We start from the raw sequence: 15262 nt of genomic DNA, 5'->3' as shown, positions 1-15262 counted from the left end.
TCTTTCTTTCTTTCTTTCTTTCTTTCTTTCTTTCTTTCTTTCTTTCTTTCCAGGGAGGACATACCTTATTTACCATTTACATGCCATAAAATTCACCCACTTAATGGTATAAGTAAATGCTTTTAGTGCATTTGTAGAGTGTATAACCATCACAGTCTAACTTCAGAACGTTTTCATCCCCTGTTTCCCAAAAACCTTTGTACTACTTAACTCATTCAGTACATCTCCACCTTCCACCCCCAACCTCCACTGCTCAGCAGCCACCACTTTCTGTGTCTATAGATTTGTCTCTTCTGGACATTGCATGTAAAAGGAATCATACAGTGTGTGACAGCCTCCTTTTTGAAAACATTAACAATAATGTTTTCCAGGTTCACCCACATTGTAGCATGTATCGGTACTTTCTTCCTTTCTACGGATGAGTGATATCCCATTGTGTGGGTAGATCACGTTTTTGCTTATCCGCTCATCAGTTGATGGACATTTGGGTTGTCCCCACCTTTTGTCTATTCCAAATACTGCTGCTGTGAACATTCACGTGGGCATGTTTTCATTCCTCTTGTTGTGTAGACCCGGGGTGGGAAGGCTGCTTAGATGGCTTTTTTTTTAATGTTCATTTTATTTATTTTTGAGAGAGAGAGAGAGAGAGAGCACCAGCAGGGGAGGAGCAGAGAGAGAGCGAGAGCGAGAGAGCGAGAGAGCGAGAGAGAGAGAGAGAGAGAGAGAGAGAATCCCAAGCAGGCTTCATGCTGTCAGCACAGAACCCAACGTGGGGCTCTATCTCCCAACCATGAGATCATGACCGGAGCTGAAATCAAGAGTTGGCTGCTTTAACCGACAGAGCCACCCAGGCGCCCCACTGGATGGTAGTTCTATGTTTAATTTTTGAGGAATTGCCCAACTGGTTTCCGAAATGGCTGCACCATTTACCTTCCTACCGGCAGTGTTTTCCTGTTTCTTGATGGGTTAAGTGATACGACCGGTCTCAATCCCGGCCTCCTGCAGCTTCCATGTCAGTTCGAGGTGCCCCCAGCCTTCCTCAGCAAGTCCCTGCCATCTTCTGTTCTTCTCTGTGCTCATGCCCAGCCTCTAGACCGTCGGGCCGTCCAGTGCTGTACCCTCAGAAGACATCCCGAATCCGACTCCCTCAGCCCCCTCCACTGGTACCACCCTGGGCCAAACCCCCAGGGTCTCCGACCTGTATTATTGCAACAGACTCCCCCAAGAACTGCCCTTGGACTCCTACAGTCTGTTCCATAGCCAGAGGACCCCTCCTCTGCTCACGACCCCCTAATTCTTTCCCTCTCACAGGGACTAGAGGCTAAGTCCTCCCTGGATCCCTAGAGTCACATTCCTCAGCCATTACTATGGACTTGCTCCCCAACCTCCTCTCAGTTCTTCTGACCTCAGGGTATTTGCATCTGCTTCCACCAGCTGTTTACAGCCCCCTCACCTCCAAGGCCTTTGCTCCAACATCACCGCCTCAGGGAGGCCTCTGGTGACATTGAATGCACCCTGCACCTCTGACAGGCTGTCTTGCCTGTGTGTGGTGTCTGTCTCCCTGTCCGAAACTGTCCGTCAGCCATGAGGGTAGCAGCACTTGTCTGTTGCCCTGGAACGGTGTCAGGCACGCCGAAAGGAGAGAGGGTCTCCAACTTCCATCCCGGCTGCCTCCCTGGTCCCCACCCTGGGTATGGCATCGTGTGTCACCTGCCACATAGTTTCTTTGCCTACAAATGCTATGTGTGTTTTTTATGTGTATTTTTTTTTTAAGGCAGCTATTACACCACATTGTTATTTATTTGTGGGCCTCGCAGGAGGTCTGAGAACCTGATGCCCTGCAGTCCCAGCAGGGGCCTGGCACAGAGTAGGGACTAATAATGCTGCTTTGACCGAACATGTGAAGTCACTGCATCGAATGGGAAGAGTGCCTCTAGCTGGCACGGGGGTGGGGGTGTGTGTGGGGGATTCGGTGTCCTTTGATGCACTGGTGTTGGAGTCCGTGAGACTCCAAATGCTGGTAGTTGACTGGATCAGCTGGGCCGCAGAAGCTTCTGGGCCCGCAGCCCCCTGGTCTGCGGGTTTGCTGTGTAAGACAGGACTCTGGATCTTGGCTCTGGACTTCTGGGTCGCACTTCTGCAGTCGAATGGGATTTGATTTCATGGGGGTGCTGAGAGCTGGCACGCCCAGCCAGACCACAGCGCTCACCCCTACCCCCTGTCCCTGCAGCTGGGGACTGCTCTTGGTGAGGGAATCCTTTGAACACTAACGTTCCCCTGGCCGGTCAACGCTGAAAAGAAAGCCTTTAAATATCTTGCCATGGAGCGTTGCCTGGGCCTCTGCCCCCCGCCGTTCAGCAGGGGCCAGGGAAGTCGGGGTTTATAATGGTGCGCTGTCAGGCCTGTCTGTCTGTGGGGCAGGGTTACCAGGCGCCTCTGAAATCATTCCGGTTGGACCCACAAGGTTTTTGTTTAAGGTTCGGAGTGAGCAAACTCAAAGGTCTCCTGTGCTCTTTTGTCTGAGCTGGGGGATGGGTGTGTGTCTGCGTGGGGGAGAGCCGAGGCCCCCGCAAAGAGATGATTTTCTGAAGTCAGTTCACTGTTGTTTGAGCCATTTCAAACAGTATATTGTTTAAAGTGCCTTTCAACAGCCCCGAAAAATGCTAAACAGCAAAAGTCACCCCCGTAAGCGGGGACCATAGACACTTCTGATGTATTTATTTCCAGGCGTTTTCCATGCATTGAAAGAACTCCACTGGGGTGGTTGTTATGGGACTGTGTACATCTGTCAAAGCACTTACAAGGATGAGTTTTACAGGATGTGAATTGTACCTCATTAAACTCAACCTAGAGAAACACAGTTGAAATGCTCTTGCTGGGATCTTTCCTCCACATCAGCCATACTTCCTCAACAGCTTTGCCGTCATTAATATTCCTTTGCAAATGTTCTTGAGATGGCTTCTTGTTGCCTTTTGGGAGCTGCGAGGTGTTTCCTCATCCCCCAGCGATGCACATCAAGGTGGTTTGTGGTTTTTCTCCATCAAAACAACACCGTAAACTGTTGACTCTCCATCCTGAGTGATTTACTACCGTGCCAAGGAGTTTGGACATTTATTTTATAAGCTCCTGATATTGTCGAACGGTTTTTCAGAAACGTTTTGTCATTCTGTACAGCCCCCTGGCATGTCTGGGAATGTCTGGGAGCCATCATTTTCTGTGACAAACCTTTTATATTTTCGGGAGTCTTGGTCGTGGATTTGCTTAGCGTTCAGACTCCAAGTTTTACTCTTCTCTCTATTAAAAATCGGACTGAGCTAGGCAAGTTTTCTTAGACACAACAAATGCATGATCCAAAAACAAACAAAAAAAAATTGGTAAATTGGACCTAATCAAAATACAAAACTTTTGCATTTCAAACTGCAATGGTAAAGACACCGTTAAGAAAATAAAAGGACCAGCAGGAGACCAGGAGGAAGTATTTGCAGAACATAGGCCCTGCAATTAAAGGACTTATGTTCTGACTTTACAGAGAACTCCTACAACTCAGTAAGATAATCCAATCAAAAAGTGGGCGAAAGACAGGAACAGACATTTTACCAAAGAGGATCATGGATGACCAATAAGTCCACGAAAAGATCTCAATATCATTAGTCATTGGTGAAATACAAAATAAAACCACAACGAGATACTATTCCATACTCATGAGAATGGCTGTAGTAAGTTAGACGGCAATAAATGGTTTCTGGAAGATGGGGAGGAACAGGAACCCTCATCCTATGATGGCGGGAATGTGAAATGGCGCAGCCACTTTGGAAAATGGTTTGGCAATTTCTCAAAGAGAGAAACATGAAACTAGTGATGTGGAGATGTTGGGGTTTGGAGCAGGCAGTCAAGAAAGAATTCTTGAGACATCTTCGGTGTAAAAGGTGGTCTTGTTAAAGCTCAGGGACAGGACCTGTGGGCAGAAAGAGCTGCACTGGGGTTGTGAGGAGTGACTGATTATACACATTCAAGTTGGGAGGGGGTCAGGGATAGCATAAGACTCTAAGGAACTTGGAAGCAAGGTTTCCAGGATCTTGAAGGACTAACTGTTGTTAGGAAAAGGTCATTTGCTACTGTCTAGTAAAACCTCGGTCATGAGACCTTCGGATGTGTATCAGTGGGCCATATGCTTGGAGGATGATTGCTAACATATATCTGGGAGGGGTAGAGATAAAGGAAGTTTCCAAAGGAATTTTTATTTATTTAAAAAAAAAATTTTTTTTTAACGTTTATTTATTTTTGAGACAGAGAGAGACAGAGCATGAACGGGGGAGGGTCAGAGAGAGAGGGAGACACAGAGTCAGAAGCAGGCTCCAGGCTCTGGGCCATCATCAGCCCAGAGCCCCATGTGGGGCTCGAACTCACGGACCGTGAGATCGTGACCCGAGCTGAAGTCGGACGCTTAACCGACTGAGCCACCCAGGCGCCCCTCCAAAGGAATTTTTATTTGTTTTTTTTTTTTTTTCAACGTTTTTTATTTATTTTTGGGACAGAGAGAGACAGAGCATGAACGGGGGAGGGGCAGAGAGAGAGGGAGACACAGAATCGGAAACAGGCTCCAGGCTCCGAGCCATCAGCCCAGAGCCCGACGCGGGGCTCGAACTCACGGACCGCGAGATCGTGACCTGGCTGAAGTCGGACGCTTAACCGACTGCGCCACCCAGGCGCCCCTCCAAAGGAATTTTTATATGTTAAAGGAGACTCACAGGATCTTGGAGGGGCGAGATAATGTTAAGCAAAGATTGCCTTTTTTTCTTAGCAAAATATTAACGTCGAAGCATCTGATCTTCTAGAGGAAGGTCACCCTGCCTGTCTCAAGGACTTGCCAATGGGCTGTAAGTTGTAAGGAAATTTATTTATTTTTTCTTTTGCTTTTGTTCCCCACACCACTACCACACGACCCAGCTATTTTACTCCAAGTGTCTACCCAAGAGAAATGAACGTATCTGATGACGCAGAGATTTTTAGGGGAATGTTCATGGCAGCATTTTTCATAAATGTCTAAGTGTTCGGCCTGAATTTCCATGAACGGATGAACGGATAGACAAAATGTGGTCTATCACACAATGGAACATATTTAGACACAAAAAGGAATGAAGTATTGATTCATGCTACAGCATGAATGAGCCTCAAAAACATGCTAAGTGACAGAGGCCAGTCACAAAGCCAAACCATGTAATATATGACTCCAATTATATGAAATATCCAGAAAAGGCAAGTTTTTAGAGGCAGAGGTAGATTACTGGTTGCCTGGGCCTGGGGCTGGGAACAGAGATTCATTGTAAATGTGCACGAAGGCTCTTATTAGGGAGATGGATGGTTTCATCACTTGGTAAAGTTACCAAAAACCATTGGACTCTACACTCGAAATGGGTGCATTTTATGATATAGAATATACCTCATTACAGCTGTTAAAAAGGGGGGTTGGAGATGCCAAGAAGAAGGTGGGTGTAGCTTTTCCCCAAAGATGCATCCTCTGCCAGAGGCTTAGGAGAACTTCAGAAAGGCTCTTCTGGATGCCCGTGGAAACTTTGGGGCTCCCCTACTCTGGGAGGAAGAAGGAAGTGATAGAATGCCTTCAGATTGCTCCCACCCATGGGACATCTGTCTGCAATGTGGCTTCGCCCTTCCTCCTATCCAGAGGTGGAGTCTGTTCTTCATCCCCTTGAATCTTGGCTGGCCCTTGTGACTGGCTGTGGTCAATGGATATGGCAGAAGTGACCCTGTGCCATTTCCCAAGCCTTGGTCTCAAGAGGCTCTAGACCTTGCACCTTTGCTTTCCTGGAACCCTGCCCTGAGAATGCCATCTGAGGAAGCCAGTCCAGCCTGATGGAGCATGGCGGGGGGGGGGGGGGGGGCATGTGGATGGGGAGAGGGAGATTGAGGGACCCCAGGCAAGGGCACCAACGGCCAGACATGTGAGGCCATCTTGGACCTCCCAGCCCTGTGGATACAGATGATCCAGCTCAGTGAGTGAGCCCAGGCCACACCATCGGAGAGTCACTGGTCTATAGAACTGTGAACATATACCCTCTTTGCTTTGCTTTCCTTTGACTTTGCCTGTCCTGAAGGCACCTTTGTTGGGGTGAGGTTGTGGACCCACCTCCCACACTCAAGTACCAGCAAGCACACCTGTGCCTTCACTCCCTCCTGTGATGCTCTGGGTCTTGACCTAGACACCATTTCTCTCAAAGCAGTGGTTCTAAACCTTGGCTGTGCGATAGAATCTTGGTGGAGGCAACTTTAAAAAATATGGGGTCGGTTCCAGTTATTTTTTATTAAAAATTAAAATTTTTTTTAACTTTATTCATTTTTGAGAGACAGAGAGAGACAGAGCATGAGCAGAGAAGGGGCAGAGAGAGAGGGAGATGCAGACTCCGAAGCAGGCTCCAGGCCCTGAGCTGTCAGCATAGAGCCCGATGCGGGGCTCGAACTCATGGACTGTGAGATCATGACGTGAGCTGAAGTCAGATGTTCAACCAATTGAGCCACCCAGGTGCCCCCCAAATTTTTTTAAATGTTTATTTTTGAGAGAGAGCGAGCGAGAGGAAGACACAGAATCCAAAGTAGGATCCAAGCTGTCAGCACAGAGCCCTAGGCCAGGCTTGAACTCACGAACTGCCAGAGATCATAACCTAAGCCAAAGTCGGACACTCAACCAACTGAGCCACCCAGGTGCCGCCCAGTTATTTGTTATTGTGCAACAGATCGTCCTAAACCTTAGTGGCTTAAGACAACAATAATTTACTTCGGTCATAAAGCTCAATTTGGGGAGGGTTTGGTGATAGCAGCTGGTTTCTGTTACATATGGTGGCCATTGGGGTGACTCAAAGGCTGGGAGCGGGAATCATCTGAAGTATGGCACTCTTGCACGTCTGGTGGTTGAGGCTGGGAGGCAGCTGGGAACTCAGCTGGTGCTGTTGGCCAGAACATCCATATGTGGACCTTCCATGTGGCTTCTTGGGCTGCCCCCCAACATCCTGGCTGAATTCTCAGAGTGAGCTCCCCAGAAGAACAAGGCAGAAGCACATGGGGTTTGTATGATCTGGCCTCAGAAGTTACAGAGTCACTCTGTGGGCTGAGGTGGTCGCAGAAAGTCTTACCTGGATCCAAGGGGGAAGGGACTAGACCTACCACTGCATGGGAGGAGTCCGACATCATTCTGTAAGGGGAGTGTGTGGGAGATCTATTGAGGTGGCTGTCTTTGGAGAATACAGTGACTGGTTCCTAAGCCCCACCCCTGGAGAATCAATTCTGAAAGTCTGGAGTGAAGCCTCAGGATTGAAGTTTTGACATGTTCCTGGGTGATTCTGGTGCATAACCAGGACCAGGAAGTGGCCCTTTGTCTTAGGCCTGTGGCCTCTCAATTCTGAGCTCAGAGCTGTCCACACCACAGGAGATGCTGGGGAGATCGACTTTGGAGAGAAACCAGCCTCGGGTCAGCAGGGGGACCTGAGGAACAGGAGGCCTGCTGTCTGTGCAGGGGAGGGTGGTGTCACTGACCTGCCTTTCTTTTTTATTAAAACATTTTTTTTGATGTTTATTTATTTTTGAGAGAGAGTGAGTGAGCAGGGGAGGGACACAGAGAGAGGGAGACGCAGAATCTGAAGCAGGCTCCAGGCTCTGAGTCGTCAGCACAGAGCCCCAGTGTGGGGATCGAACTCACAAACTGCGAGATCATGACCTGAGCCACCCGGGTGCCTCGACCTGCCCTTATTAATGGGGCCTTTTGGGAGCTGGTGCATCCTAGCAGCCTTCTTTTCTTCCAACCCTGTGTGTGTCTCTTTAGCACTTCCTGGTTTGTAGACGGTGATGTCCAGGCTGCTGGTGGTACAGTATGAGAGGGTGGTATGGCATTTAGTGGGGACAGTTTGAGTTCTCCTCTCCAGGGTGCTCACTGCCATCTGGGGCCTTCCCCTCATAGCTATTCTTGAGCCTCAGGTTTTTTTAGATTGATTCAACCTGAGGACTATTGGAGGGCCCTAGTCAGTGGGCAGGATTCTAGAAGGGGGTGGTCTAGGGAGGCAGGAAGTGGGAGGCAGGGGACCTGGGTTCCAGCTCCAGCTGGGCCACAGTTTTGCTTCTTTAACCATGGGTAGGTCATATCTCAGCTCAGAGCCTCAGTTTCCCCAACAGGTACACGTGTGGAGTCTCAGCTCCCATTCTCTTGAGTGGAGCTACTCTCCCTTGACAGAAAACCCGAGGTGGCTCCTCATTGACTCTAGTCTTTGAGTCCTGCCTGCCCTTCACACCTGGGTCTCCGGGGCCCTCCGCTCACCACTCCAGCCTCATCATCCCTTCCCAGAACTTGCGGGCACCTTCACCCCCTCTGGGCTTTTGCATAGGCTCTTCCCGCTGCCTGGAATACTTTCTCTTGCGTTCATTTCCTGGCAAACCCCGAAGTTTGGCTTTTGTCACCTCTTCCATGAAGCCTGCCCCTGGCCCCCCCCCCCCCCCGCCAGCTACCTCTGCGGTGTGTCCCTCCGCCCTAGCCCCTTGGATGTTCTGTGATCTACGTAGGGAGCAGCCGCCAGTGTTCTCTCAGCTGGGGAGCTTTGGGGTGGCCGTGGTGTTTGCAGACGAGCCCAGGCTTTAGCGTCAGATAGTCTGGATTTCCACCCAGTTCTGCGACACACTCGCTTGTGTGACCTCCGGCGAGTCGTGGCACCAGTCGAAGCCTCAGTTTTCTCATCTCTGAGTTGGGGCTCCTGATCACGAAACAGAATTCTCATGATATTTTAAGGACATCAGCGACAGAAGCAGAGTCTATATGAAAGAGGTTTGGGGTAGGGTTAGAGATACCAGAGTTTTCAGAGCCCATTGCTTCCCTCGCCCTTAATCAAAGAATGGAAGGTGGGGGCTGATGGCAATACAGGCGGGGCCACAATCCTTGTCCCCTGTACTGCGGGTAAGGGCGAGGTGTGTAATAGGCGCTCACGTTCAGATCTGGAATTCTTTAAAGATTGAATGAATGAGTGGATGGATGGATGAATGGATGAATGCGTGCATGCAAGGGCTCCAACTAGTTTCCGGATTTGGAGACACCTTTTTGCCACACCTTGGCTGCACCTGGTCAGGGACCAGGGGCTGAGGACGGAAGTCCCACCTCCAGGAGCCCCGCCCCCAGAGGAGCCCCGCCCCAGGGCCGTAGCCACGCCTGTCTCCTAGCAACTGTAAACAGAATTGGGCAGCTTCGACCCCCGGGCCTCCCTGCCTGGGCGGATCGACTTGCATCCTCCGAGCCTTCTCGCCTGGCGGCTGTGCAGCGGGTGTACGAGCTGGCTGACGCCAGGGTCTGAGCCCAGGGTGCTGCCCAGCGCATCGCGTTGCAGGTACCGAAGGTCCCCTGCCACCTGCCCGTCCTGCTGGGCACCCCTTTCTGAGCATTTGCCCGAGTTCCTCCTGCATGGACCCAGAGTTTGTGCCCTGAGCCCAGCACTCAGTGCCCATTCGTGTCTTGCCCCCGGGGGGGTTCCCGCCCTCTTTGACCTCACCAGGCCCTTGCACTGCCGTCCCCTGGCCCGGTTCGCCTGTCCCTACGTGGCAAACGCATACTGTGCTTTGACACTGCTCACCCGCGGCCCCACGGAGTGGAAACACCCGGTTCTCTCCCAGCTTCTCGTTCTTAGGGAATTGCACTCACCTGGGGCTGGCTCTCCAGAAGTGCCAATGATTGACTTGGCGAAAGGGGGAGGAGCTGGGGCTGGGGGAGGAGGGAGACTCAAGCTGGAGTTGGTGTTGCTTATCGTGAGTCCTGCAAGCCGTCATTCTCTGTGACTCACTGTTGCACGCCTACTGTGTGCCAGGCGGTGTTCCAGGCCTTGGCCGTTCACCCCAGACAGGACAAGGGAAAGGAAGGGAAGGAGAGGAAGGGTGGGTAATCCTGAAAGAGGCAGGGCTTGCCTCCGGGGAACAGAGGGTGGTGACAGCAGTGCCTTCATCGTCTTCCAGCCAGGAGTGCCGGGCCTGTGGGTGCTCTGCGGAATGTCCCTGCACGCCTGGGAGTGGGAAGATGAGGACAGGGCGAGCATGGGGCCCATGTCCTCCATGGGCAGCTTTTACCAGTCTGGCAGTGAGTGGGACACGGAGGAGTACCTGAAGGTCAGAGGCCAAGCCCCGGAGTCGGATTCCGACCACCCGTGTAGCAAGTCCTCACATGGGCCTGCCGACAGCTTCCAGTCTGATGTGCCCCAGGCTGTCCCCTGCAAGTTCGTCATCTCACTGGCCTTCCCGGTGACTGCTGGTAAGTGCTAGGGCAGAGTCCCAACACCCTCTGCAGAAAGGGGTGTGCCAATGACCTGCCCCCAGAAGTTTGGGGCCCCTGAGCTCCCTCTGTTGGCTTCTCCAAGTGAGGTGGCCAATGCCAGCAGCAGAGATCAGAAAAGCAGCTGCAATTTCAGGGGCCCACAGTGGGCCAGCAAGTAAGCGGTTACATGGGCTTCACGTGCTTAATCCTCTCAATAACCCTAAGAGGTAGGTGGTATTATTTCTACTTTTTGCAGATGAGTACACGGGGAAGAGGTGAAGGCATTGGTTCCCCTCAACTGGTTGTGTATCGCCTAATTCCTTGTTGAAAACACAGATTCTCAGATGCGTGGGATCCAGCTCTCTGGGTGTATAGGTGCATCAGTTGGTTTTTGCCACACAAATGCGGTGTCACAAACCCAAACGACTCCACAAGTCGGGGGCTTCGAACAGGAATCCCTCGTTCTGGATGAGCAGGTGGGCGGGTCCAGGCGTGTCTCCCTGTAGTGGCTCTGCTCTGCTTCGTGCCCCTCTCACCCCTTCGTGCCCCTCTCACCCCTTCGTGCCCCTCTCACCCTCCTCCGGGATATGGGGGCTAGCCAGACACATTCTCATTATGGGAAGGCACAGGCACACCAAGGGGGCAAGCCCGGACATCCAAGAACTCTTCAAGTCTTTGAGCACCTCCTACCTGCTAGCATTTTATTGGCCAAAGCCAGTCACATGGTTGAACCCCAAGATTAGGGGCAGAGAAAAGAACTCCATGTTTTGATATATATATATATATATATATATATATATATTTTTTTTTTTTTTTTTTTCCCCCCCTACTTGGTCTCCCCCCCGCCCCGCCCTGGGTAGAAGATTAATTTCAGCTTCTCCTTTGTTCTATCCACTGTTGCCTCAGATACTTTGGATGCTATTTGGTTAGATGTATATACCATGTTTAGAATTGACCGACGGTCTTGGTGACTCGAACTTTTTTACTGCCAAGACTGCATGAGGCAGGCAAAGCAGGCAGGTGAAACATTTAAGGAGACACTCCCTTTCAGAGCTGCATTTTTGCACCCTGCTGACTGGTGCACAGCCTGTTCCTCTACCGGCCAGGGGGACCGGATCTGCATCTCAGCCTCCAAGCTGGGGAGCAGCCTGGGGTGGGGGCGGGGGCAGCCTCCCACAGCCTCGGGCTCTTCCTTGCTTCCAGGGCACTGCGGGGTGGGGTCTGCTTTCTCGTGTGAGGTTCAACCAAGACTCCTGAAATCATGTCTCCTAGGTCATAGAGGAAAACATACATGTTTTATTGAAAAACATAGGAAACACTCTCGAATGGACAAGCATGCTTCCAAGCAGCGCTGTTACTACCACATGGAGTATTTCCTTCTGCCGGATGATGCAGAGCCGAAAAAGATTGACATGGTGGTGTTTCCAACGGTGGCCAAATTGTTCCTGGATTCAGGAGTAAGGGTGTGTGTGAATGCGTGTGCACCTCACATATACTCTAATACTGTACCAAGGGTGCTTTCTTCCCTGGAGCTTGCTAGAAATGCAGGATATTAAGTTCCCACCCCAGCCCTACTGAATGAGAATCCTCACTGACCTAATAATACCAGTTACCTGACTTTCTATTTAGGTATTTTTGTCAGGTAGCTTCTTTGGTATTTTAAAAGTTTTTGCCCCTCTTACGATTTCTTTTTTGGGTACCCATGTGTGTGCACACCTGCTTGCCCGCGCACACACTCACCCTCCTGCCCGAGGCCTGGCTGTGGGTCAGTGCTTCGAAGTCACTGGAGAGGGTGCTATTTGCAGGTAATTGCTTTGATTCTGGGTTCCCGAGGAACCCAGAGGTGTGACAGGGCCCAGGCCGGGACACCCATTTCCTGATATGGGGTGGGAGCTGAGGGAGGGCGGGGCCCAGAAGGCAGACAGGTGGAGAGCAGCACCCGGCTCTGGTCCCCGGAAGGGCGAGGCTGGCAGGGATGGGTAGTCGTGGGCTCTAAGCCTCCCAGCCTTGCACACTTCAAACCCCTTGGTGTTCTGGGGTGCCTGGGTGGCGCAGTCGGTTGGGCGTCCGACTTCAGCCAGGTCACGATCTCGCGGTCCGTGGGTTCGAGCCCCGCGTCAGGCTCTGGGCTGATGTCTCGGAGCCTGGAGCCTGTTTCCGATTCTGTGTCTCCCTCTCTCTCTGCCCCTCCCCCGTTCATGCTCTGTCTCTCTCTGTCCCAAAAATAAATAAATGTTGAAAAAAAAAAACACACAAAAAAAACCCCTTGGTGTTCTTTTACACAGACGGTGAGGCCGTGGCAGGAAGGGGACAAAATCTGGGTGTCATGGACCCAGACTTTCAACATCAACATGACGAAGGAATTACTAAAGAAAATAAATGTTCACAAAATCACCTTGAAGGTCTGGGACACCAAGGACAAGGTTTCAAGAAAAGTCAGGTATTATCAGTTAAAGACTCCTGCATATTCAGAAGACGCAGGATCTTTTGGTAAGTCGGGTGTTTGTGTTTTATTTGAAACGTTTCTACAGGCGTGTGGCTTCTCACTGTTTACAGGATAAAAGCCAGTGTTCCATCATTTACTTCGGGGAACATGTTACTTTGTGGACAAGCTTGGGAGTACCGCCCGGCGGAGCTGTGTCGGAGGGTGGACAGCATCTGTTTTGCATGTACACGGTCCCCACCTCCACCTCCGCCGCATTTCTGGACTTCCTGTCCCCAGGCAGCGTGACCTGTGCAGTCCCCACTGGTCTGTCTTCTGGCCAAGTAATGGGTGTTCCCTGACCACACACACACACACAGACACACACACAGACACACACACACACACACACACACACACACACACACACGACACCAAGAAACAAAAGAGAAAACCTAAAAGTCCCACACCCCTGAGACAACCATGTTAACATTTTCGTATAGACCTTCTAGATTCTTACTTGGGTGAATATTCTCTCAAGGACCAGAAAGTGTCCTTTTGAGCTCACCTCCAAGGAGAGAGCCAGGAGAGTGGAAAGATCCAGGCTTTGAAGTCAGATAGCTGACTTCAACCTGTCTCCATGTTGACCTTGGGCAGCTTACTACTTCTGGTGGTTATATGCCCCTGAGGCAGGATGATGGGAGTGCCCCCCACCCCGCAATAAAGAGGGTGTGTGTTGTCTATAAAGAATTTAAAAACTAGGGCGCCTGAGTGGCTCAGTTGGTTAAGCGTTTGATTCTTAATTTCGGCTCAGGTCGTGATCTCACAGTTGGTGGGATCAAGCCCTGTGAACGGGCTCTGCGCTCTGGCAGCACAGAACCTGGGATTCTCTCTCTCCCCCCTCTCTGCTCCTCCCCCGCTTGTGCTCCCTCTCTCTATCAAAATAAATAAGCATTTAGCATCCTAAAATGCTACCAGTTAAACTCTCTGTGGCGGTAATCATAAGATGCATCCAGTTTTTAGAGACCTTGAAACGTCGCGGCAGTGTGTGTCTGAGATTGGTCGGAGTACGGTCGAGAGCACTGTTGGTGGTGGCTGCAGACAAGTACAGTTGTCCCCACTTTACAGGGAGCAAAGGAGACCCACACCTGCTTGAAGGGCAAGGCAGTGCCGCAATCAGAACCCATTCTGTTTGTGATTGGAAAGCCTCTCCTTTCTCTGGGTTTCCAGCCTGCCTTCTTGAGGAGCCGGTCTGACATGGGGTGGGGGGGAGGGGCATTTCCAACTGTTCATCTTTCACTTTTATCTGGGGTTTCTTGCCCTCAGTGCTGTTGGCATTTTGGCCCGGATCATTCCGTGGGGACTGTCCTGGGACCTTGACCTGATAGATGCCAATAGTCTCCCTGTTGTGACAACCAAAAAAAAAAAAAAATTAATGTATATTTATTTTTGAGAGAGAGAGAGAGAGAGACAGAGCGTGAGTGGGGGAAGGGGCAGAGAGAGAGGGAGACACAGAATCCAAAGCAGACCCCAGGCTCTGAGCTGGAGCCCGATGGCGGGACTCCAACCCACCAACCATGGGGGGATCATGACCTGAGCCGAAGTCGGATGCTTAACCAACTGAGCCACCCAGGCACCCCATTTCACCTCTTTCTCGTAGCTTCCATTATCTCCATTCATTCATTTGCTCCCTCTGCTCATTCATTATTCCACACGTGTTGGTTACTGCTACGTTCCTGCAGAGTTCTGTATTGATAGAAGTGAAAAACAGAGGGCCCATCTCCTTAGCTCGATGCCCTGAGCCCTGAGGGTAGCTCTGGCTTAATAAGTGCCAGCTCTGTGATCACAGGAAAGTTACCATTAAGTGTCATATTCCCCATCTGTAAAGTAGGGCAAGTGGAAGTGCCTTCAAATGAAATGTGATGATTAAATGGACCAACACAAGTCAAATCCTTAATGGTCTTATTTGGAAGAAGTCATTGCCAGTTGAAGTTTCAATTACCTGGTATTTTGAAGGAGCCCCCTAGGCAACTGCTGCTGGAAGACAGGGGTCCTGCCTGTCTTGTCCACTGCCCCATCTGCAGCACTAGGAGAGTGCCGTATGCACAGAAGGTGTTCAGTAAGTATTTCTGATTGACTGAGTCAATGATTCTCCTCCTGCATTCTAGAGGAAGTGAAAAATTTGGTTTTAAGTCAGAGAAGATTGTGTGAAGAGGGCGCACACATCAGAAAGGAGTGGAACCAGGAGCATGCACCAGAAAAAGCAGAAAAGGCAGGAAAACACATAAAGCCTTCGCATGGTGAGTGGAGATGACCTCCGTGGACAAACTGAGTGTAGGGCGATGGCAGAGAATGAGGTGGATGGGTGTTGCTGGTACTGTGCACGTGCACTGGTATCCTTCACGTGTATCAGCAACTCCTGCTGGTGCTGCTTCGCCCTTGAAGCAAACAATGCTCTCAGGGCAGGAGTCACTTTCTGTTGTTGATCCTTTTTCTTTGTTTTATTTTTGTTTATTTTGTGACTTATCCAATTTTCTAACTGTAGGAGTTAC

The 15262-nt window shown here is 50.7% G+C and overlaps 1 protein-coding gene across 5 annotated transcripts in view; it reads left to right on the top strand.

Moving 5' to 3' along the window:
• Window positions 1-9002: 9002 nt before the first annotated feature.
• CFAP92 (cilia and flagella associated protein 92 (putative)) overlaps window positions 9003-15262 on the top strand; it is a 71344-nt gene continuing 65084 nt past the window's right edge. For 2 of the 5 annotated variants that reach the window (XM_049641084.1, XM_049641085.1), the window contains exons 1-5: window positions 9017-9374; window positions 9994-10285; window positions 11561-11751; window positions 12574-12778; window positions 14879-15010. In XM_049641084.1, coding sequence (XP_049497041.1) covers window positions 10027-10285; window positions 11561-11751; window positions 12574-12778; window positions 14879-15010 — 787 coding nt within the window. In that variant the 5' untranslated portion in view covers window positions 9017-9374; window positions 9994-10026. Of the gene's footprint in view, window positions 9375-9993; window positions 10286-11560; window positions 11752-12573; window positions 12779-14878; window positions 15011-15262 lie in introns of all 5 variants that reach the window. The other 3 variants (XM_049641086.1, XR_007459929.1, XM_049641083.1) reach the window with 3 other exon arrangements.

The sequence above is a fragment of the Panthera uncia genome, chromosome A2 (assembly GCF_023721935.1).
Source record: "Panthera uncia isolate 11264 chromosome A2, Puncia_PCG_1.0, whole genome shotgun sequence".
In the NCBI taxonomy this organism is placed as follows: Eukaryota; Metazoa; Chordata; class Mammalia; order Carnivora; family Felidae; genus Panthera; species Panthera uncia.
This window is presented reverse-complemented; position numbering and strand designations above follow the sequence as displayed.